The 24,312-nt window shown below is 35.0% G+C and overlaps 1 protein-coding gene across 1 annotated transcript in view; it reads left to right on the forward strand.

The window, feature by feature from the left end:
* Positions 1-20,215, forward strand: part of LOC148821781 (contactin-associated protein-like 5) — a 138,329-nt gene extending 118,114 nt beyond the window's left edge. Inside the window, exons 14-16 of the mRNA XM_088930790.1 lie at positions 10,307-10,525; positions 12,324-12,563; positions 18,477-20,215. Coding sequence (XP_088786916.1) covers positions 10,307-10,525; positions 12,324-12,563; positions 18,477-18,736 — 719 coding nt within the window. The 3' untranslated portion in view covers positions 18,737-20,215. The remainder of the gene's footprint in view (positions 1-10,306; positions 10,526-12,323; positions 12,564-18,476) is intronic.
* Positions 20,216-24,312: the final 4,097 nt, after the last annotated feature.

Below are 24,312 nucleotides of genomic sequence, written 5' to 3' on the forward strand. Positions count from 1 at the left end.
GCCATGGGCACCAGAATGGGACCCAGCTATGCCAACATTTTTGTCGGCTAGGTAGAAGAACGCTTCTTCGCTTCCTACACTGGCTATGTCCCTGACCTCTACAAACGATATATTGATGACTGCGTCGGTGCCGCCACATGCTCCAACGATCAGCTTGAGTTCTTCCTGCACCATTTCACCAACTTCCACCCGTCCCTCAAATATACGATTAACATATCTTCCACTACTCTTCCGTTTCTAGACATCCACTTGTCTATCAACTACCCCCGACTGTCCACTTCAGTTTATTACAAACCCATGGATTCACACAGCTACCTCCTGTACAGCTCATTTCACCCCAACCACACTAAAAACTCTCTTCCTTTTTCACAGTTCCTTAGGTTACGACGATTATGAAGCGACGACATCGACTTCGAGAACCAAGCCCTCGAAATGTACTCATTTTTCATCAACAGAGGATACCCCAGCAGTGTGATTGACAGGGCCCTTGCCCGAGCCAAAAACACCCCCCGGACCATCAACCCGATCAGGAACTCCCGCCGTAACAACCGCATTCCTCTGGTGCTTCCTTACCACCCTAACACACTTCCTATCCCCAGGACCATTAACCACAACTTTTCCATCCTACAGGATGATCCCTCCATTGGGGCCCTCTTTTCTGATCGCCCTATTATCTCATATCGCCGACCACCTAATCTGCGTAACCTCCTTGTTCACAGCTCCCTTGACCGCCCTCAACAACCATCCACACCAGGCACTTTCCCTTGCAACAGAGCTCGCTGTATCACCTGCAAATACACAGCCACCACCACACTCATTCAAGGCCCCTCAGGACAATTCCGGATCACCCAGACAGCATCTTGTACCTCCAGCAACCTTGTTTACTGTATCTCTTGCAGTAAATGCCCAGCCATCTACATTGGAGAAACAGGAAGGAGACTCGGAGACCGTTTCAGAGAACACGTCAGGGCTGTAAAGATTAAAGATCTCTCCAAGCCCATTGTTTCTCATTTCACCTCTGACGGCCACGACCACTCTAATCTCTCTGTCTGTGTTCTCAAAGACGGTTTTCCAAACTCATACATCAGAAAGACCACCGAAACTAAAATTATTCTGCAGCTAGGATCACACCTTCTCCCTTCCCTTAACGACAGACTACTGTTCTTTTAAATTTTCTCCATTCATTGGAAGTTTCATTTCACACCTCTCTGCACCCATTCTGACTTCACACCTCTTGATTGGCCTCTCTTTCTGTCCCCTGCTCCCGCCTCTCACTCCTCCTCCCTCCCAACCTTTGTTCTCCCGCTACTTTACCTTTGCCTACTGCCCTGTCTCTCTCACACCTGAAGAAGGCTCCACGGCCGAAACGTTGTGTTCTCTTTCTTCTTTTTTTCAGCATGGAATAAACCTATTACTTGTTCCTTTGCAGCCTACGCATGCTGACGCAGCTACCCACCTGATTTATTAACAATGACAATAATAATAAAAATTATATTTAATATTAAATATGAATAAATTCAATACAACCTGCAGTTAAATCTCTCTTTCTGAAAACCCAGTAACCAAAAAATAAATGGCAGCCAAAGCAGGAAAAGCTGCCTTTTACATAGGTATTCTTGACTCGGGAAAACAAAGAATAGCAAACTTTCTCTAGAAAATTCCAAATATTATTGGGGTGTTGATCATGAAGTAGGAGCTCTGAACTGGTACAAGCTTCATGTTCTCTTCTTCTCCTCTGCCTCTTGTGGTCTGACCTTCTTTCTTTTCCCCTCTTTTCTTTCTCTATCTTACTTCCCTTTTTCTATCTTAATCTAATTTTATATGGTGTCTCTCAGGACTGCTGACTGACACTTAATCATTTACCCAGAGGTTAATTAACTAAGGTAAACCAGAAAATTGTTTTGCCAGTTTCTCACACCCTGAAAGATTAAGTAAACATCCCTTGGTTTGAAACACTAGGAAGTGGGGATATTAACTATAGTGATGCATTTCCCAATGTGTCTAGATTTTTAGAGACACATCCATTGTCTTACACCCCATCCTGTAACTAAAAGCATTACATGTTTATTTGCACTAATAGAAAATGAAACTTCCTACCATCAATAAGCAGCACTTGTAGTTTTTGATTTGTCTCTTGACACTAAATACATGAAGGAAGAAACTGCATTGGCAGTTCAATGGTTAAATTATCGCCTGTCATGCAGGAGGCCAAGGTTTGATTCTCAGCCAGTGCACAAGCTGTACTTTTTTTTTTAAGTGCCTTGGAGATAATAAAGACTCTATTTTTAATAATAAAATAATTAAAATAAAAAAATTAAATTCTGAATATTATTATATTTATATATGTATATATAGTTTTAAATATCACAGTATATTAAATATTAAATTAATATAAATAATACATGTAGTAATAATTACACTATTAATAAATGGAATCACCATTATATTCAAAATTGAAATTAGTTTGAATAATATCATAAAATGTTAAATCTAATTAAATATTAAATTAATTAAAAAAGTACGGCTATGTTACTAAAACAAAATTACTCCATTTGATATATAAAAATAGTTTATTATTACTATTGTGGCTTGTTGTATATGCGGTGTGCTTCTTTCAGATTTATATCCACATTCAGATAATTTATATTTTGTCTTAATGTAAATTTCAGCAATGAGTAGTCAGCAAACAATTTGACTTTAAATTTTGATTATGAAAAATATATTTCACTTGTTTTTTCAGTACTGTTGTTTTAAATGTGAACAAAGACCACATTCCTGATGTGCCCATACATAAATCTCATGAATTCATATCCACAGATTTGCCAAACTGATAGCATACAATTAACTGAAGGATTGCTATATAAATATACTGTATATACAGTAAATACAGCATGATGACGTATGTTTTTAAAGACAATAAAAAAACTTATTGGCAGCAAAAACGTCAAAAACTAAGACGTTTCATATTTCGGAAATGTCATAATTGTTACACAAGACAGTGAAACTTGACAATTTGTTACAGTTATGATTTTTATTCAATATAATTTCTCTAGTGTCCTGATCGGGACACAATTTTTATAAGCAGGACATATTTTTGTAATCAAAATTTAAAGTAAAATTGTTTCCTGATTACTTGTTGCTTAAATTTTGATTATAAAAATATGTTTCACACATTTTATACTGTAGTGGATTTAAAACCATCATACTGTATACACTATTATTAATACTATTTGTATTTTTATATGGTATATGATCACACTGCAGTTCATTGACATGTACGCTGCTGTTTCGGTATACTGTATCTGTGGATATGACTTGTGATTAATGTGTGTGGCACATCAAGAGATGAGAAAGCATTGCTTAAAAAATCCTTACTGGGAGAAAAAAGCCCTGTGTATGTTTTTTTTTCTTACATATTGCAGTATATTGCCTAACAGTATGTTTTAACAATATGTAATACATACAAATAAATAAAAAAATGGTTAAATGTATTGTAACCCCAAAAACCACATCACACAGCACACATGTATAATAATCGCAAAATTAGGCGATAAATAGTAGCACCACAATTATATTCACCATTATATTAACAGTTACAACAGATACTCATCTTAACACAAATCTGAAACATTTTAAAACAGAAGCTATAAACCTTCTTCGCACCTGCATGTCAAGATCACAGTGTGCCCAGTGGGTGTTTTGTTTGGATCATACTATGATACATACTATGGTCCCTGAGGCATACCGTCCAAGGTTTCAAAATTAAAAAAAAATCAATCCTTTGTTGAGTTTGGAAGAGAGAAAGGAGTAGCTTTTGAGAAGTCATGTACTGCTTGCAAAGTAACTGATTTTGACAAAATTAAAGAGATAATTTTGCTTGAAGAGTTTAAAATATGTCTGCCTGACTGTATTGCAGTTTAATTTATTGAGCTCTTCTGACACCTAATGGAGATATCTAATCTAAAGTTAAGGTCTGCTTCTTTCACGGTTTCGTTATGCAAATTGTTTTTGACCCTTGTTAAACTCCGAGATCCTGACTGATTTGACTTTCTATTTGTCTCATTTAGCTGAAACAGAAAAAGAAGATGTTCTGTAGTTAATATTTTTGGAATTTAATTTACTATAAAACCACTAACATTGACACACGCGCTGCTGCTGTTCATAGCCTCCCATTAATTTACTAATGCAATGAACTCTCCGACACTGCACCTCTTTCAATTTTTAACAACTTTATCACCGTTGTCTGTCCGGGGGTTTGGATTTGGGCTGATGTCATTGTCCCTTCTTCCTCAGTAAAACCCCAGTAGTGCTATGAGAACATGAATGTGAATTGAACATTTAAATATAATGTGCTATATAAAATAATAAAAAAAATAAAATACAGCTCAATACATAAATCTATATTAAAAAAAATAATATTGTTAATGATGCTCAGAAACGTATTGGCAGCAAATTCATCAACAATTAAGAAACTTCATATTTCTGAAACATCATGATTTTTACACAAGAGAGTGAAACTTGACAATTTTTTTTACAGTTATGATTTTTAATCAATATAATTTCTCCAGTGTCCTAATCAGGAGAAAAAAAACTTCCAAATTGCTTTGTCAGTTTGTTTCGGGGGTGGTGGGCCCATCTCTTTGACCTCTGATATACTCCTCAGTACACCTTTAGTGATCTTGAATGTTAAGTGAATGTTTAATATACCTTGATCTATAAAATTAATAACAATGTCAATGTAGATGTCATAATATTTATAATTGAAAACATCATTTTATTTACAATTGGTTTAATTTGCCATTGCACTTCAAATTTGGATCACAAAGAAAATAAAAATGGTTATAAACTGCTCCAAAGCCTTTTCAGACAAGAACAGAGAGTTAAATTCAGTAAAATAAGCTCCAAAACCTTGCAGTATTACAATTTTTCTACTATTCTAAGTATGCCACAAATTAAGAGAATAACAACAATTGCAAGCAATGTTGCAAGGCAGATATTTTATCGATAGCAGGTTTCTTTAGTTTCTTGGTTTACTGGAGACATATCATATGTTAAATTTAGGAAGGGAGACAATTACTTCAGCCCCAACTCTCACCCCACAGACAGACAAAGGTGATATAGGTGATAAAAATTCAGTCAAAAGGGTGCATTGTGTTAACAAAATCTCTTTTGCTAGCATAGCCGCTTGAAAGAGCAAGGTGGCTTTCTGCTCAATGAAATGAAAGCTACCGTAAAGTCAGGCAGACAGATTTTAAATTCTTCAAGCAAAAATAACTTTATTTCTTGTCAAAATCAGCTACTTTGCAAGCAGTACACAACTTCTCAAAAGTTACACCTGAAGAAGGCTCCACGGCTGAAATATTGTGTTCATTTTCTCTTTGCTTTTACTTGTTCCTTTGCAGCCTACTTATACTGACTCAGATACAGTGGATATAAAAAGTCTACACACCCTTATTGAAATAGCAGCTTTTTGTAATGTAAAGCCAGAAATCAAGATAAATCATGTCAGACATTTTTCCATCAATGTGACCTTGTAACCAACAAAATTCAAGAGAAAAACAAATAGATAAATATTAGGAAAAATAATTGAAATTAAAAAACCTACAACACCCTGGTTGCATAAGTGTGCACACCCTTTTATAATGGGCGCTGTAGCTGTGTTCAGAGTTAACCACATTCAGAGTTCACGTTCAAAATCATGTCCAAAGGTAAGTAGCATACACCTGCCATCAATGAAAGTGATTCTGATTAACACCAAATAAAAATCAGCTGTTCCCGTAGGATTTCCTTGAAACTTTCGTGGTTGCATCCTACTGGGATAGCCATGGTCCACAAGGAGCTGACAAAACATCTACGGGATCTTATTGTTGAAAGGTACAGATCAGGAGAGGGGTATAAAAGAATATCAAAGGCATTGGATGTACCATGGAGCACTATGAAGACTATCATCAATAAGTGGAGAAAATGTGGCACCACATGAACATTGACAAGATCAGGACAACCCTCCAAAGTTGATGACATGACAAGGAGTAAACTTGTCAGGGAGGCTACCAAGAGGCTTACAGCAACATTGAAGGAGCTGCAGGAATTTTTGGCAGGTATTGGTCACTCCTTGCATGTGACAACAATCTCCCGTATTCTGCACATGTCTGGGTTATGGCGTAGGGTGGCAAGACGGAGGCATTTCTCACAAAAAAGAACATCCAAACCCATCTAAATTTGGCAAAAAAATACATTCAATCATGCTAAAACATGTGGGAAAATGTTGTATGGTCTGATGAGACAAAGTTTGAACTTTTTGGCCTTTCATTCTAAAAGATATGTTTGGCACAAAGACAACACAGCCCATCATCCAAAGAACACCACACCTACTGTGAAGCATGGTGGTGGAAGCATCATGCTATGGGGCTGCTTCTCTTCAGCTGGGACAGGGGCTCTAGTCAAGATAGATGGGATAATGACTAGCTCCAAATATCAAGATATTTTGGCACAAAACATGCTTCCCTCTATCAGAAAGCTGAAGATGAAGAGGAATTTCACTTTCTAACATGATAACGACCCAAAGCACACATCTCTTGAATGTTGTTGGTTGCAAGGTCACATTAAAGATGGAAAAATGTGTGACATGATTTATCTTGATTTCTGGCTTTACATCACAAAAACCTGCAATTTCAGTAAGGGTGTGTAGACTTTTTATATCTACTGTACCTACCTGAACTTCTCAAAAGCTACCCCTTTCTGTGGTGTGAAATCAACAAAGTTTTTTCTATAATTTCGAAACCTTAGACAGTATGCCTCAGGGACTAATTCATAGTATAATAAGAACAAAATGGGTTTCCTGACGTTTCATACACACAAATCACTAGAAAGTCATATTTCAAAATTTAAAGTAAGATTGTTTGCTGAATTACTCATTGCTGAAATTTGCTTTAAGCCAAAATATGGATTTTCTCAATGCAGGTATAAATCTAAAAGAAGCACATCATGTTTACAATAAGCTATAATAATAATCTATTTTTTTATTTATCCACCAATTTAAAAAACAGACCAACAAACCAGGAACAATCAGTGTGGGATTTGAGCAGCTCACATTCAGAGTAGTAAGCAGCCACCTAAAATGCTTTGTTAAACTATTGCTTGGGTACAGCATGCTATATTAGTCTATGAGTGTTTCATTTTCCATTACCACTACAAGGACAATAAAATGAACATTAAAATGTTTCCAGTAATCCCAAGCAGTTTTAAAATTAACACCAACATGTTTCCAATAACCACAAGTGATATTATTAGCTGCCAAAATTTGTTTTTTTACATGATTCCATACTAATTTTCCCTATCAGGTGGTACTGTATATAATCATTATTACAACTTCTTTTTCAACAGTAACAGCAAGTGTTCATTTTACAAATTCCTAGAAAAGGATAAAACATTATAGCATTTTATGAAGTATATAAACTTTAGTTAGAAAAAGCACATAAAAACTTTTCCAAAATAACCCCATAAGTTACTAAGTTAAGGACTTTAATGCATAAAATGTTTATGAAGATGGTGGAATACTGTTGTGTACTTTTTTTATTATATTTGGCTACCACTACCATTTACTGTATGTACTTCAAGTATATATTATTTATGAGTGGCTTTAATGCCACTACAGTACAGAATGTGTTAAATATGTTTTACTTAATCGAATTTCAAAGTTAAATTGTTTCATGATTACCTGTTGCTGAAATTTGCATGACATTAGCTACATTAGGTATATATTACGTTATACTTCCATTTTTAATCTCATACTCTGTATTAAGTGGACACAGTAGAGAAACAGATTAAAACAGATTAAACAGATTAAATGAAGCAATCGTTTCACTAACATCTAATGCACCACAAGAGCCACCTATCAGTCATCTTTGGCCAGTGAATTACATAATGTAACATGCCACTTTACTTGTATCTGTAAAACATACAGGTAGTGAGGGTAGTGAAACTGGAAGTAGTACTGTACAATACAGTGTAGTGCATGTGGCCTTGTTTGGCCCTGTTGGGGCTTTAAAGGGGATGTCTGTGCAATCCAGAACAATAACTATATTTGGAAATGTTGTATGACATGCTTAGATTGTGCTACAGAAAACAGCAGCTACAATTACAGGGCATAGAATTAAATATGAGAATATTACCAGCTTACCAGCTATTTCATGAACTCCTGTTTGATGGTATTCGCTAATGTAAGGCCGGGAAACATAAGGAATGCATACAAAACCTGTTTTAGTGCAAACACCACTTTTCTTATTGCAGGGACCACCATTGTATTACTGAAGAGTTGCAAGTCACAAAAGCAGCAAAATACTGAACCAGTCAGAAAGACTCTGAGCCTTGTGAACAGAGTTTCTTTTAATACTGAGCTCTGATGAGCAAAATTAACAATATATGTGATTAAGAGATTGTGAATGTAAATTATATCCTGCCTGCTGACAGTTTCTTCCAAATAGAATAATATCAGCAAACTATAAAGTGTTCTGGAGATCTCTAAACTTCTGTTCTCTCTAGAAAGCTCTCATGTGAACTGGATCCCTAAAGAGATTATATAGTTTTTGTAGGGGAACGATTATTCTGTTGTTTGTGGTCTCTTAAATTTGATGTAACCTGCCCCAGAGCAAGTTAAGAATAGAGGTTATGTTATGTTCATTTGCATTGTAGATATCTGATGAATTTAATAAAAAATATTCTTCTCAGTTTAATATCTCATAGATCCCCATTTTGAATGATTAAAGATGGTCTAGGTAATTTTTTATTAATTTAAGTGAACAAAAAGTGTCTTCACAGCATGCAGTTTTTAATTTGGTGATGAAAGTTGAATACAGGTACATGGAAAAATAATACATATCCGAATGTGCCACACATGTTAAAAAAATTATTTGAAATGAAATCCACAGATATTCATACTGTATATCATCTATGATATACAGTAGTATTAGCATCATTCTTGCAAACTGCCTTCATCAAGATGCTATTACTTACACCATTGTTTTGCAAGTGATCATAAAAATTATATTAAATAAATGTTTAGAGCATGGCATACTATACCTCAATGGCAAATTTTAATATTACCAATTTAAATATATTGATCAGTGCAGACTTTTATCATCTACAATGCAATTTATAGTATGCAACTGACAAAGTAATTTAAATAACTACTCAAAACATATTTTAATCTGGTCTCGCTTGAGTTTTTGTGTTTTAAAGCCATTATGTATAATATATTTTAAAAAGATTTATTCTATTAAATGGACTGCCCTGGACGAGTGTGATGATATTAGTGTTACACGGTATTGTGACATACTGTACAGTACATTATGGCAACATTGTGGCAACGTTGTAACAAGATCTTATTTAAAAAATGTAATCATTGTATTTCATGAAATTGTTTTTCACTATTCACTACAATTTCATTTGATTATTTTTTTTCACATGCAGTATGCACACAGTATATCCATGAAAGCACTAATGGATTAATTAACATTTAAGACAGTACTGATTTATCTAACAATCATATGCAGCTGTGGTATTAAGGATGCAATATGCCACCTGGAAGTTTTACAGAATTGCATTTCTGCATCAAGGTATTTGAAAAACTAAAAATTCTGTCCGTGATACTGTGGTTCTTCAATGGTATACTAACTAATACCTTGTACATTCAAGATTGCTGCATGTGTATGGGCAGTATATTAATCAAATATCCAACTTTTTTAAAAGGAAAATAACATGTTTAATTTTGCAAGGGCATTTGACTCAGAATTTCATGATTTTTAAAGATATTGATAAAATTAATTCTCTACATTTAGGTTCAACAATGATACAAGTACATGGGGTCTTAAATTAACACTGAGAGATGTACTGTATTTAGTACCGAAAACAGGAAGCACTGCTTCTCACGAAGAATCACTGGGGTCTGGAATAAAGTACCCAATTAATTTATTGTAACTGACACTTTAAGAAGTTTCCTCAAGAGACAGTTTGACTGCTTTAAAAATTCTAAGGCTGTTTGCAATCAAACAAGCAAAACACAAGTAAAATCACTTCTAATTTGTAACCTTCTTATCTTCCTAAAATATTTCTCATTCATTTATCTGAGATCCTTTTTAATAATCTATTGTCTATAAATAATCATATTATTATATTTGAATTATATTATGTAATTTGAAAAGATCTGCTATATACACCAAAACAAATTACAAACAGTACCTTATATATCTACTGAAACTGTAACTGTGGTTTGCTGGGACATGAATTCTTTTTTTGGTTCAATTAACAGCACCTTCAACAGTGGTGTTCTCTTTTGATGTGGGAAATGGCCCTGTTGACCTTGTTGTGACATCATCTGTCCCTTTAAATGACAAGCAATGGCACTATGTAAGAGTTGAGCGCAACATTAAGGAGGTCTTGCTACAGGTCAACCAGTTGCCCATCCGATATCATGAGGCTCCATCTGAAGGACATTTCCGCCTACAACTCAGCAGCCAGTTGTTCGTAGGTAAGCACTCACAAAATGGTTTGTCTCAGGAGGAGGCAGTCATAATGTCAGACCTTTAGGATTAATAAGCACAAATCCCTATTTAGTTGAAGAGGTATTGTAGTGAGAGGTTGAATGTATATATTCTGATATCTGATTTAATTTATAGACTTCTGTTTCAGGTCTGTAGTGGCTTTTTCACAGAAAGGATATTTGTCAAAATTAGTTTCACTGTTTCAATTTCACTGTATTTTTGTTATCCTTTTAATTTCCTTCAATTTATTTACATCAAGCACAAGTTGAAACCTTTTTGTTAGTAAATTATACACATGTGTGCATTTTCTTGCAGGAGAATTTACCTCCTGCTAATAGTATCACATTTTATAACAGTATGCTCTTTTGCAAAGTTTTGAACTGTGCTCAAAACTGTTATTTGTGTAGGAAACTGATATTCTGCAAAACTAAGAAGATATACCAAGTAAAACAAAATACTGTTTGCATACTGTATATATTTAGGCAACTAAATCAGTATTTGGTCGAAGCTCCTTTTGTTTAAATTACTGCTGTTGATATTTTTTACAGGTTTCTACCATCTTTGGGCATTTTTTGGGAGCAATTGTGTCTGACACTTGCTCCACTTATGACAAGGTCTTAGTTGCACTGCAGTTTGTCATGGCTTACTGCACATATTCTACTTGATTTAAATTAGGACTTTGACTGCAACATGAGACTCGTCTTGTATTCCCTGTGAGGCCTTTACCTTGGGTTTCAGCTCACAGATCTACTGATCTGTAAATATTCTAACAGTTTAAGATTCTTGGGTGGCTCAAGCAGGTTTTCCTTTAGGATTTCCCTTTATTTTACACAATCCATTTTTCCCCACAATCATGACAGTCATCCCAGTCTCTGCTCAAGAGAAACAGCTTTATAATAAGGTGCTTGGCATTTACGATGTTGCTGATTGGATAATGTTCCAGAGTTTGCATTCAGATAAAAAAATTATGATTTTCTTGATTAACAATAAAATTCTTCTACCAGAATTTTATGAATGTCTGTAGTATATTTCATATGAGACTTAAGACTTAATTAGCAAAGGCTTCTTTCTTGCAGGTCAACTTTTTGTAGGGACTTGGATATTGTCAACGTGTAAAAAGTGACTCCCATCTCAGATTTACAACTTGACAAATCTTTTAAAGTCACTGTGCTTAACAGTGGAATCTTAGACGCTTTCCTAAATGCTTGTGCTCAGTTTCAAAATGTGGCTTGATCTAGATAGTGTCTGAGTGGTGTAATACAGTATATCTTATACTTCTTAATGATGGGCTTAATTGTACTCAGTAGAAGTGTTTTACTAGCTTCTTGGACTTCATGGTCATTTTTTCATATCCATATGTAAGTTGTGACTTGAAATTCAATTTACAGAGATAGATGCATTTATTTTGAAGTCAAATTAAAACTTTGATTATACACAAAGAGAACTGCAATAATTTTGTGAACTTTAAAATGTTCATTTGCACCTGAACAAATTTAGCGCAACATTTGCAAATATATTCGCTTGAATATTTATTGAATTGAGATATTTATATTAAATAAATTCTATATAATTTAAATTCTACATAGAAACTATATATATTACTGCAATCATTAGATTAACTGTTATCTTTGCATACCTGCACATTATATGCTATATATAACCTCAGACCTTAGGTTTGGCATACTCCTCCTTCAATTTTGTATTTGATCATTTGCTTTAAATATTCATTCATCCATTTTAGATTTTTCTGGATCTGAGAAGTATATTCCATTTCTTTTTTTACAGGAGGAACACCATCAAGACAAAAGGGATTTTTAGGATGCATTCGTGCTTTGACTCTGAATGGTTTAACCCTAGATCTTGAGGAGAGGGCAAGAATGATTCCAGGGGTCAGTTCAGGTTGCCCTGGCTATTGCAGTAGCTATGGCAGCCGTTGCCACAACAGAGGAAAGTGCATTGAGAAAAAAAATGGCTACTCCTGTGACTGTACCCACTCTGCTTATGAAGGACCTTTCTGCAAAAAAGGTAGATAACTGAAAAAGATCAGTTCACACAGAATCTTTTTTCATTGTCTGTTTGTCTATAGAAATATTCCCTGCTGTCAGGGAATTCTGATATTTGTAGAATCAGCCAACAGGTGGGAATAAATAAAGATTCAAAATCAAGAATCAAGATATTCCAATCTACTATATAAAATCATAGTCAACAAACACATTACAAATAATTTTTTTTCTGTCTGGGTTTGCACATGAATGTAATGAAATGAGCCTAAATCAACACAGCAGCTACATATTTTTTTCATCGTAGAAATGCTAAGACTGTACCTGTTTAGTAATAGTATACACCCAGCTACATCACTGGTACAACACACATTTACGACTCACAATATTTGTTGACAAACAGAATAAATGTAAATTTTTAATTACAGTGTATTTTCCATTGTCTTAACAGTTTCATTTGATCCAAATTCTAAAACGAAGGTAAAATATTTTAAACCAAAAGGTATTAAAAATTTTAATCTCACACCTGCTGGGCACACCCTTATATCAGAGGTGGTTGAAAGATAAAAGGGTTAATTACGTCCGTGTTTAGGTTACTTACAGTAGGGTGTAAAGATTCAATGAGCACCAGAGATGCTTTTTCAGAAGAAAAAAAAAGTGATTTGTAATATGGTGTTTTTCGGATGTTTCTTAGTATTTTTGTGTAAAGTTTATATTCACCTTTTTTATTAATATCATATAAGGCTTCTGGCTTGTTTGGTTTCACTTCCTCCACAATCATAATATCAGTAATTAAAGTAGGTAGCTACGTCAGCATGCATAGGCTGCAAATACCCTAACACCTGAAGAAGGCTCCACAGCCGAAACATTGTGTTTCCTTTCTTTTCTTTTCAGCTTTGGAATAAACCCGTTACCTGTTCCTTAATATCAGTAATATCAGTTTTCATTGTTTGTGCTGTTTGTAGAGGGGCAAGCTTCATGCAGCTAATTCCCAACTGGATACAATTTGATCTTGCCTAGTGAAACCAAAACTCCAGACGTTTGTCAGCAGATTTACTAAAATTATCCGGCTGAGTAATCATACCGTGTTAAATAGTTCCCTGGTGCTCACTGAATCTTCATACCCTCAGTATAATAAAAAGAAATAAGATCTCATATGCAGGTGTGAAATACAGTAGGGTTAATAACTTCTTTTTTAAGAAATTTCAGATCTGTTTTAAAATTTGTATCTGTTGTAACTGGGAATGCAATGGCAAATATAATTGTGATTCTACTGTTTATCGCCAAATTTTCTGAGTCATACATGGTTCAGCCATAATGTTTTCACATCTAAAGTAAACTATTTTCCTAATTGCTTGTTGCTGAAATCAGCATTAAGGCATACATTATTTTAAACCTGAAAAAAGCACATCCTGTTCACAACAAGTTATAATAACAAACTATTATTTTATATATCCAGCAGAGTAATTTTGTTTGTAAATCAACCCTACTTTCTTTTTTAATACAACATACTGCAATATACAGTATACAATTAATAAAAGTCTAAATAGTTTATAAACTAAATTCTATAATTGGAAAAAAATGTCCCTAGGGGGCTATGCATTGACCAGGACTAAAAACCAGACCTTCTAGGTGTCTGGTTTTTCACTGTGCCACCTGGAGGTTTCACAAAGTATTGCAGTCCTGCAACAGAATATTTATAAACATTGGAGCATGCCATGTGTACTGCATTAAGGAGCATTTTTTGTCATGCATTCTGAATAGTTGGATCTGTATATCATAAGAAACAAGACAACCTCTCTTTTAAAATGTTGTTATTTCATATCCTAATTCAGCAACATAATCATCTTATTCAAGACCATTTTTCAGATGACATTGAATAAATTATGTTCTATATCCACATATCACTAATTTGCCATTTTTACAGAAATAAATGTTCAATGTATTGTAACCAAATAAAAAAAATCTTGCTGGAAATCAAAACAGAAGGATAAGAAAACAGGGGTCCTTATACTAAATCCAGACTGTGCACATTTAGATTTTTGCTGCCCAGATAGGTGAAACTAGCTGTCAATCAGTGAAATCTGACATTTAAAGACTTGGGGGAGGTTTAAAGGTGTCTACAGTGAATGCCATTTTTATATTTGCTTTAATTCTTTAATTTGTCAGCCTGTCAATCAAGTGAAGATCAACTATCATTATCACTGTATTATCTTTTTCACAGCCTAACCACAATAGTCTCTCTAGCATTGACTCTATCTCAATAATAATGGAACTTTGATTCTTTTAAATCTTTTTTAATTTAAATTTATTTTTAGATGGCTGTTACATCCCAGTGTGTGGTCCATTTGTGTTTTTGTTGCTATGTTTCACACTTCCTGACCTTGATTGTTCTCCCTCCCCCAGTGGTCCATCATTAGACCATTGTATCTGTATTACATCATCATCAATCAGCTTCTCAGCCAATTAGTATATAACTTAGTATATAACTTGAAGGTTTTCTGAATGAAGGGGCCTTTCGTTTGACTTTGGTCCCGCTTGGCTTTGGTTTTGTTTCGCTTTTGGTTTTTGCTTCGGCTTCGCTTTGTTCATGTGTGTTCTTGTGTAGCTTCGGCTTTTGTTGGTTTGTGTTTGTCTCTGTGTATTTTAGTTTGTTTCTGTGTTTATCCTTGTTTTGCCATTACCTTGCCCTAACATGTTATATGTTCAACCTCTGTGTTCTTTTGTACCTGGTTACTTGTCTACTCTTTTTCGTAGTTCACTTGTGTATTTGTGTGAACTTTTCTGTATAGGGTTAGTTTAGGTTGTTGGGTACATTCTACACACTTAGTTGATTTTGTATTAGTAACACTAGTTAGTACGGGTGAGTGCCGTTTGTGTGGTTTGGGGTAGTCAGTGAAGGTTAGCTAGGGCATTTGAACACGCCGAAGACCGTGTGTTTCAGGTTTTATTTTGTAGTTAGGTCAGCTTCCCTCACTTTCTTAGCCAGTTCCATTTTGTTTGTTGTTTTCTTTTCTTTGGCACCACTCTACTTCTCAACCCCTGTGTGTTATTGTGTCTCATTACGTACCAGTCACTTATTCACCTTAAAATAATCACTTTTTGCACCAACCCTTGTTATCATGCTTCCTAAGTCCCTCACCAGAACCCACCTGCATCCAAAAATTATCCTAAATGTTACACCCCTTTACCCCTAGACACTTCGGGCCGTAAAAATGGCTAAGAAAACCATGTCAGGACCTGTCTTTATAAAAGCTCACACAGAATTTTTCACTTTTTTCTGTCTCAGATTTTTATCCAAAGTAGTAAATAAAAGGATAAGGCCTTAAACAGTGGGATCCTACAAGTGCTACAACTTTAAAAAAAGACTTTGGAAGCAAGAAAATTAAATGCGTTTGTTGTTTTTTTTCTTTTTGATCTTTTTGTGTATAATAATAATAATAACAATAACTCCTTACACTTACATACAGTAGTATACTGGACATTGTACTCAAAGCACTTTACAGGTGATGGGGACTCCTCTCCATCACCTCTGATGTGCAGCATCCACCTGGATGATGCAACAGCAACCAGAGTGCGCCAGCATGCTCACCACATATCAGTTATCAATGGGGAGTAGAAACAGAGTGATGAAGCCAATTCATAGATGGGGATTATTAGGAGGCCATGATTGTTAAAGACAAATAGGACATTCGGCCAGTACACTGGGTAACACCCCCACTCTTTTCAAGAAACACTCTGGGATTTTAATGACCACAGGGAGTCAGGACCTCAGTTTTATGTCTCATCTGAAGGATGGTGCTTTTTTCACAGTATACTGTCCCTGTCACTATACTAAGGCATTAGGACCCACACGGACCACAGCATGAGCATCCCCTACTGGCCCCTCTAATACCTCTTCCAGCAGCAACCTTTTTTTCCTAGGTTTTTCCCAGCAGGTCTCCTGTCCAGGTACTGGCCAGGCTCACACCTACTTAGTTTCAGTAGGTTGCCAGTTGTGCGCTGCAGAGTGATATGTCTTTTGACAAATACTAAGTATACTGAGTAAGACATCTCAAAAATATTGAGATGAAGAAGGCTCCACGGCCGAAACATTGTGCTTTCTTCTCTTTTCAGCATGTAATAAACCTATTACTTGTTCCTTTGCAGCCTACACATGCTGATGCAGCTACCCACCTGAACTATCTCAAAAATATGATGTTTCAGACTTGACACCCATGTGATTACCTTGAATTCAAGCCCTGAACCAGTCCTGTGCTAACTATACTTTGCAAGATAATTCAAGACGTTAAGATGTTACTACTATATTACTTATTACTATATTACTCATAAAAATATAACATGCATAGAAGAACATCAACAAAGGAGATTTGTTTCTTTCAACCAATGACTGCATCCTTAGGTACTGTAAACATTCCACTCAAGATGATAAAATCAGCAAAATGTTGTCAGGAACTGCATATGGCAATTACTGTATGTATTATATAGAATATATAGAACAACACATTATGGCAAAAATTATGTACAGTATTTCAGAGGTAATGAATATATTTAGAAATTATTTCTTGTATTGTTTTAGGGATTTTGTCATCTTAATGCTAAAGTATTTGTTTATTGTTTGCATTCTCTCAAACTAGAAGTGAAGGTCTTCAAATAAGTTGCTTTAAAGTTTACAGAAATAGTAATAGCAAATGGTTATAAGACAACATAAAATATTATATACATTTCTTAGCTTAATACTTGATGAGTTATTCCAAAAGGGTTGTCATGAAGACTCTCAAGTTAAACAATTCTCATGCTTTTTAAAATATTTTTATTAGGAGAGAGATCTTTGGATGGGATAGAGTAGTGCAGGGGTTACCTGTTTGTATTTTATGAAAGAACTGTAATCGGGATAAAATAACTTTACTGGAGGAGGTTATTGTGCTGCGAAAGAAATCAAAGACAACACCGTTGGAAGGATGAATGTGGGAAAAGGGATAATTAAAGGTAAATTATTCCAAACTTTTCTAGGAATGCCAGTCGTAGTAGAACAAGTGGTGTGCTCTGGAGAATAGCATCCCATTAAAGATCTAGAAAGGGATTCAAGAGAAGGTTTATGGAAATTACAAACATCTTGTTGTCACCAGGTGTGTTGAGCCATGATTACTTTATGTAATCATTTTAGTTTGTTATAGTATTTTATTATTTTATTTCTGTGAACTTCCCAAAAATTAGTTAAGTGTTTTATGTACAGTATATAGTTCAGGTGGGTAGCTGCGTCAGCATGTGTAGTCTGCAAAGGAACAAGTAATAGGTTTATTCCATGCTGAAAAGAGAAGAGAGAAAACACAACGTTTCAGTCGGAAGCCTTCTTTAGGTCTGAGAAAGACAGGGCATACAGCAAAGTTTAAATAGCACAGAAGAACAAAATCTGGGAGAGGGGAGGAGGCAGGAGGGGCAGAGAGGCAGAGAGGCAACTAAGTAAGTGCAAAGTGGATTGGGGTGAAGAAAGGTGTGAAGTCAAAACCTGCATGAGAACAGAGAAGATTTACACAAAAACAAGTCGGTCATTGACAGAAGGGAGGTGGTGTGAACCTAGTTTCAGGATGAGTTTTGTTCCTGTTGTTTTTCTGTGATGGGACTTGTGAAACCCTTCTTTGAGAAAAGAGACAGAGAGATCAGTGTGATCATGGTCGTCTGAGGTGAAATGAGAAACTATGGGCTTGGAGAATTCTTTAATCTTTTAATCTTTAAATCACATATACAGTAAATTACATATAACCTGCATGTAATTACTCCTCTCTGTTTTCTGTAAGCTAACATATTTGTTAATTATTTCCTTTGAAACACTGTTTTTTAGCATTATCCCATGTTTAAAACAGAATCATCAGAAGACTCTGACTGTATGTGACTTAAGTAATATAAAATTCTCTAACAAGCATTTGTTTTCTTGCAGAAGTATCTGTCTTCTTTGAAGCTGGCTCCTCAGTGACCTATATGTTCCAGGAACCTTTCTCTGTTGTACAAAACAAAAGTGGCCAGTCTTCTGCTGTCTACGCTGAGATAAGCAAGTCGAGGGAGAATATTGCCTTCAGCTTCCTGACGACACGTACCCCAGCTATGCTGTTCACTATCAGCACTTATTATCAACAGTACATGGCTATCATTTTAGCCCAGAATGGTAAACTTTTTTGTAACCGGATAGATGTTTGTTAGCAAATTATCAGAGATATTACATGATAATTAAATAAGATTTAAAACTGGTGTAAATACAGATGCAGCCATTAATGAATATACAGTCATTAAAAAGTTGGTATATTTTATGAAAGCAAGATTGCTCAGTGGGGCAAAAGTACACAACCTACCTTTATCATAAATATTTTAATTATGCAGAAATATTTTATGCATCAAAGCCTTTACCGAAGATATTACTAATAGTATTACGTTGGTCCACATTCTTTGTAACCGTCATTTTAAATGAAAAGACTTTATTTTTTCATCGACAAAAAGTAACACCACAGCATTTCGTTAAACTAAATAGGATGGGACATTAGTTAGCCAATATGATAAAGGAATAACTTACTTGTTTGTTTATTTCTTTAGCACATGTATTTGAACATTTCCATCGATTGTACAAGCACTGAAAAACTGTTCAATCCCTAGTTCGTCGGGCATTTTCTTTTACTATAACAGATATAAAACTCCCTTGCTTTTAACAGAGCGTTTCATAATTTCTAACAACGAAAATGATTTAAACTGCAACACTTTTATCATTCAACGAGAGCTCAAAATATTACAAGGATCCTCAAGAGATCAACAAAGACAACAGAAAAAGATATATGTATAAGATACTGTACATGGGAATCCAAGCTTTTTTTATCTACGCTAAGAAGTAGTCTTTAAAACTTCTTCATCACACAGTGAAGTCAAAATTCCGGGATGTGCCTATATTAGAAAATATAGGACTTCTTCGAATGTATGTCAGGCAATCAGACTTTAGGACCGGAATTATCCATTTTGTAATGGGGAATATAGTGTAAAATCCTGGGTTCGGTAAAATGTTTCAGGCATTCATGTGAAGAGCAGCAGAGCTTTCACTGGCTGATTATCATTATTATCACTATTATTACTAATGATATTAATTTAAGGGTCTAAATATCTAAAAATATGTATCTATATAGCAGATAGTATCACTGTATTCCACTTTCTTTGTAAACACGGAAAAACAGATTCACAACGCGACGCTGTGTCACGGTTTGAACACCCTATATTGTAATAAGCTGCTGAGCTAAGAATAGGAATGTTCCTGCTGTCAGAGGGGGTGGAAAGTGCCCGCAGTCATTCAATTAGTATTACAATTCACACTGATTCCCTTGCGAAGATATGGACATAAGAATATCCGTGCGTGGTCAAAAAAATGGCATTAAGCACTTAAAATTAATATGGTCAATAATAGTAAACTGTAACATGCTGTAACAAGATCGGCTAAACTGGGAAGAAAATGCTTTCAGAGATAATGTTTCAGGCGTGAAGAACATAGATCCCCAATGCAATTTCAACCAAACATTTCACTGTTACCTGGATACCTCTTTATTTAGAACTCACTCTCCCCCCTGCCTGTCTGACTTTTTTTAATCCTTCTGTGCCCGGATTGCAGCAGGTAAGATATTTTTCCAAGAAAAAAAGAGAAATTAAAAAAGAGAATTTTCACCTGAGCCTCTTCTCTTCTTGTGTCTAATTTTTAATTTAGAAGGATTCAAGCAGGATTTTAGATGAAAGGCAGCGACCTCAATCAAGCCCAAATCATAATTGAACCCATTCAGAGCCTACATTATATTTTAGCGTTTCATTCTGAGCAGAAGACCCTCACACCTGAAGAATTCTTGCGTTTTCTCTCTTCTCTTTTAAGCATGTGTACAATGCTGTAATACAGTTTAAAATAATTAAAAGTTTAAACAGTATCAACTAAACTCCATTAATATTTATTAATTAAATAATTAATATAAGTATCGAGTGGTATTAAATAAATACAGCTTTTTAGTATAGATTACACTTTTCTAAAATGTATTTAAAAAATAAAAACGATTACAATCTAATCTTTCCACGTTTGATCCCAAAATCCCAAGAAAAATACATCTAAACAGGGAGAAAGCTATGCTGAAAGTTTATTAAGATACTTAGAAGACAAAGATAACGATTTATGTTGCATTTGTCTGATTGTGAATAAAAAAATACATTTAATTAAACACGCGTTTGTGATTTAAATCAAAATGGGGGTAACGGGGACTCTCTCTCTCTTATTATCAACACTAGTTCAATTGTGGCTCTTCTCAGATACTGTAGTTTGGCATTCAGGTAGATTGCCAGGCGAAATAAAAACAGGTTTCGATAGTTAATAACCACTTCTTATGCGCGAAACACGGGTGATTTTTCTTCCTCCTGATCAGTTTAGAAATCTGTGTATGCTGTAAGGTTTTTATTTCCTAATTAAACTTTTAAAATACGTGTTTCGAATAGAAGCAGCATATGCTGTTGTCTTCCTGCTATGTAGAACAGATCAGCAGGTCTTTTTTCCCCAATCAGAGGGGTGTCAGATGGTGTCAGCCAATCACCATTCTGAAGCCGTACCGTAATCTCTGACATAGGGACACCCCAGAATTCTGTCGCATTTCCATTTTAGGAAATTATGAAACGCTCGGTTAAAAGCAAGGGAGATTGTCCGTTATAGTGGAGTTTGCTGTGGCGTTATTGGAAACCCAATTTTAACACAAATCGCTGGCATTATATCCTAGAAGACACAGACCGGCGCCAGTGGGAGCGTAAAAGAATATGCAGACAAACTAGGGATTGGACAGTTTCCAGTGCTTGTACAATAGATGGAAATGTTCAAATAAATGTGCAAAAGAAATAAAAAAATAATTTATTCCTTTATCATATTGGCTAGCTAATGTCCTCTTTTTGCTAGATACCCGTGGCTGTGTTTCTGCGTTGCGTAGCAATGAGTGACTATATTCTCAGGCGGAGAAACGTAAACAGCCTTATTTTCGTGTTAAATAATTTTTTAAAATTAAAATTCATTCTATACAGCAATCGCATATTTGGGGACCGTTTCATAAAACTTTGATGCTTAAAATGTTTAGGGAGAAATGGAAGACTGGTGTGTATTTTTTCTTTAAACTACCAAGACCAGCCATATACAGTACAGTTTATGACCTTCAGATGCATTATGCTACTCTTCTTTTCATGCTCAGCTACTAAAAATTCCCTTTAGTGGTAAAATTTCATATAAATATTCAAAACTAAGCGGATTAAAATGTGCACAGTAAAGAGATTAAATGATTAAATCTTTTCACTACCGACCAATGCACCACGAGTGCCCCTGTCGGTCATTTTGGCCAACCAATCACTTACCGCGGTAGACTGCGGTGGCTTGTGGGTAGTTGTGTGCGGTACGGGTTTGTACCGTGCATTTTGAATGGCTGCATCTGTAATACCACTTATATTAGGCTTCCACTGTTAGCAACTGATAATTCTAGAATTCTACTGACTCTAAAATGTAAACCATGGTAAACAGGTGAAATAACAGTGGCATAAAGTATTTGTTTTAACATGAATGAGCAGCATCTTATTTGATTTATGCTGTATTTCAGTAAATCTAAACCTGGTACAGATTTAAAATTCCTGTTTTTAGACTGTTGAATGCTTAACCCTAATGTGTTTTTTTCAAAGGCGGTAAAGACATATTTTTAACTTTTTATATTGCATTTTTATATGGCAGCACACAATGGAGTGCATTTTTGGTATGGTGGTCTTGAAAAAGGCCTAGGTATTTTTGGCTTCCTATACAATATATTTAATAATATAATTAGCTTTTAATTATTTTATTTATAATGTTCAAGAGTCAGAAATTGAGGGTAACTATTTAAAGTGCAATGTTTTTTTTTCAAATGTATCTGTGTACATAAATTCACAAGCATATAAGGCAATGAAAAAATATTTAAAATGTTAGAATAATATTTATGATAGAGTGTAACTAAACACATGAACAAGCATTATACATTATACAAAAAATACATTATGCTCTGTAATGTGATTGTCCTCTTTCTAATGCACAAAAAACTTTTTTCATTTTTTCCAATTCCATAAAAAATATTTGTTTCCTCCTTTTCTTTGATCAATGTAACAAACATACACCGGTTAAAAATTGTGCATTTCACAGAGTGTGTGGGCTATAAATAGTTAGAAGCATTTAATTAATACATTACCTTAATTCAAATATTTTTTGTAGTATGGAAAAAGCCATATTGCCATAATTGTCACAGTATCTAGGAAATGTCTTTCTTGATGCTCAATTTTCAGATGCTCATGAAAATAGGTTATTTTTTTGCCAGGGACAGGTATTTAACCTGCAATACTTATGACCCTAACACACTGTCAGTATACAGATATATTATTTTAAGCTTTGACAAAACGTGTTAGTTCGCTATCGGAAGTAAACAGTTTATACCCGATCATGTTTAAGCTTTGAATAAACTTGTTAGTTTCATCAAAGTAGTTTACACTGCTCAAGGACTCACCATGAGAATATACTGATCTAGCCCTGCATTTAGATTAGACATGCTTCTTTGTGAGCTACTGTCTTTTAAATTTCGAAATCAGCTCAGCGACAACTGAAGCCAATACACCCCTGAAGAATATGAACCCTGAATTATTTCTCTCTGTCTGTGACTGGAGTGTTTGTTGTATACTGGAGTGTTTCTGGCATTCTAACCCTATATATACAGTACACTTCAGATCCCTTTGCTCCATTACCAGTACCTCAATCACCAACATTTGGTTTGGTGCTGAATAATTGGCATAGGGTATGTTGTATGATGACATGAAGACATTCCAACAGAAACTGGACAAGTGTAAATTGGCTCAATACTATGTTTAATGACAAGTCACAGTTCTATCTGTTCTGACAAAGTTTGCCACAGATATAAGGTGCCATCCACGTTGTGTTGCAGAAATGGCCTGAATCAGAGCTTTGATGGTACAGGCCACAATACCGTATAAGGGCCACATTAATTGAATGAAGGAACTGAACCTATTTAGCCCTGCACGGAGAAGACTTTACAGGAGGGTGTGATCCAAGAGATAAAATGTCTCTTGATGGCAATACCATGTTATGTGCCAACAATGCAGTGTGTGGAGGTCACATAATATTTTGAATTTATTTGTTGGTATTTATTCACCATTGATTGATTGTGAATCTTGAATGAACAATGTCATAAGCTATGTTTTGGAAAGTTACTTTTAAAAAGAATGTTTTATTGTGAATTGCTTTTTGAATTAGTTAGAAATCAGGGTCATGCAGGGTCATATGCTGTCAATTGGAAGAAAAATATGTTTTGTTTTAAATCATAACTATACACATCCTACATAGATTGTTTTAACTGATGACATTTTATTTTACCCAACTTCTAGTTAATTTTTAAAGTAATTCCTCATTCAAAAAACATCTAACTGTAACGGATTAGTTTTTAAACATAGCTTCACCTAAAAATGGACATAAGAGCATTACATATGCCTAAGGCATAATAATATGGATTTTAGTCTTGTAGAGTACATTACAGTGCTAAACTAGTTTTGTGAGTTCCAAGGATGTCTTTAGGCAACTACGATTAGCATTTCAAGTTGCATTTTACCTGAAGAAGGCTCCACAGCCGAAATGTTGTGTTTTCCTCTCTTTTCAGCATGGAATAAATCTTTACTTGGTCCTCAGATTAGTATTGCTCCTTTTATCTAGA

Source organism: Atractosteus spatula, chromosome 13 (assembly GCF_055471065.1).
Source record: "Atractosteus spatula isolate fAtrSpa1 chromosome 13, fAtrSpa1.hap1, whole genome shotgun sequence".
NCBI classification, from domain to species: Eukaryota; Metazoa; Chordata; class Actinopteri; order Semionotiformes; family Lepisosteidae; genus Atractosteus; species Atractosteus spatula.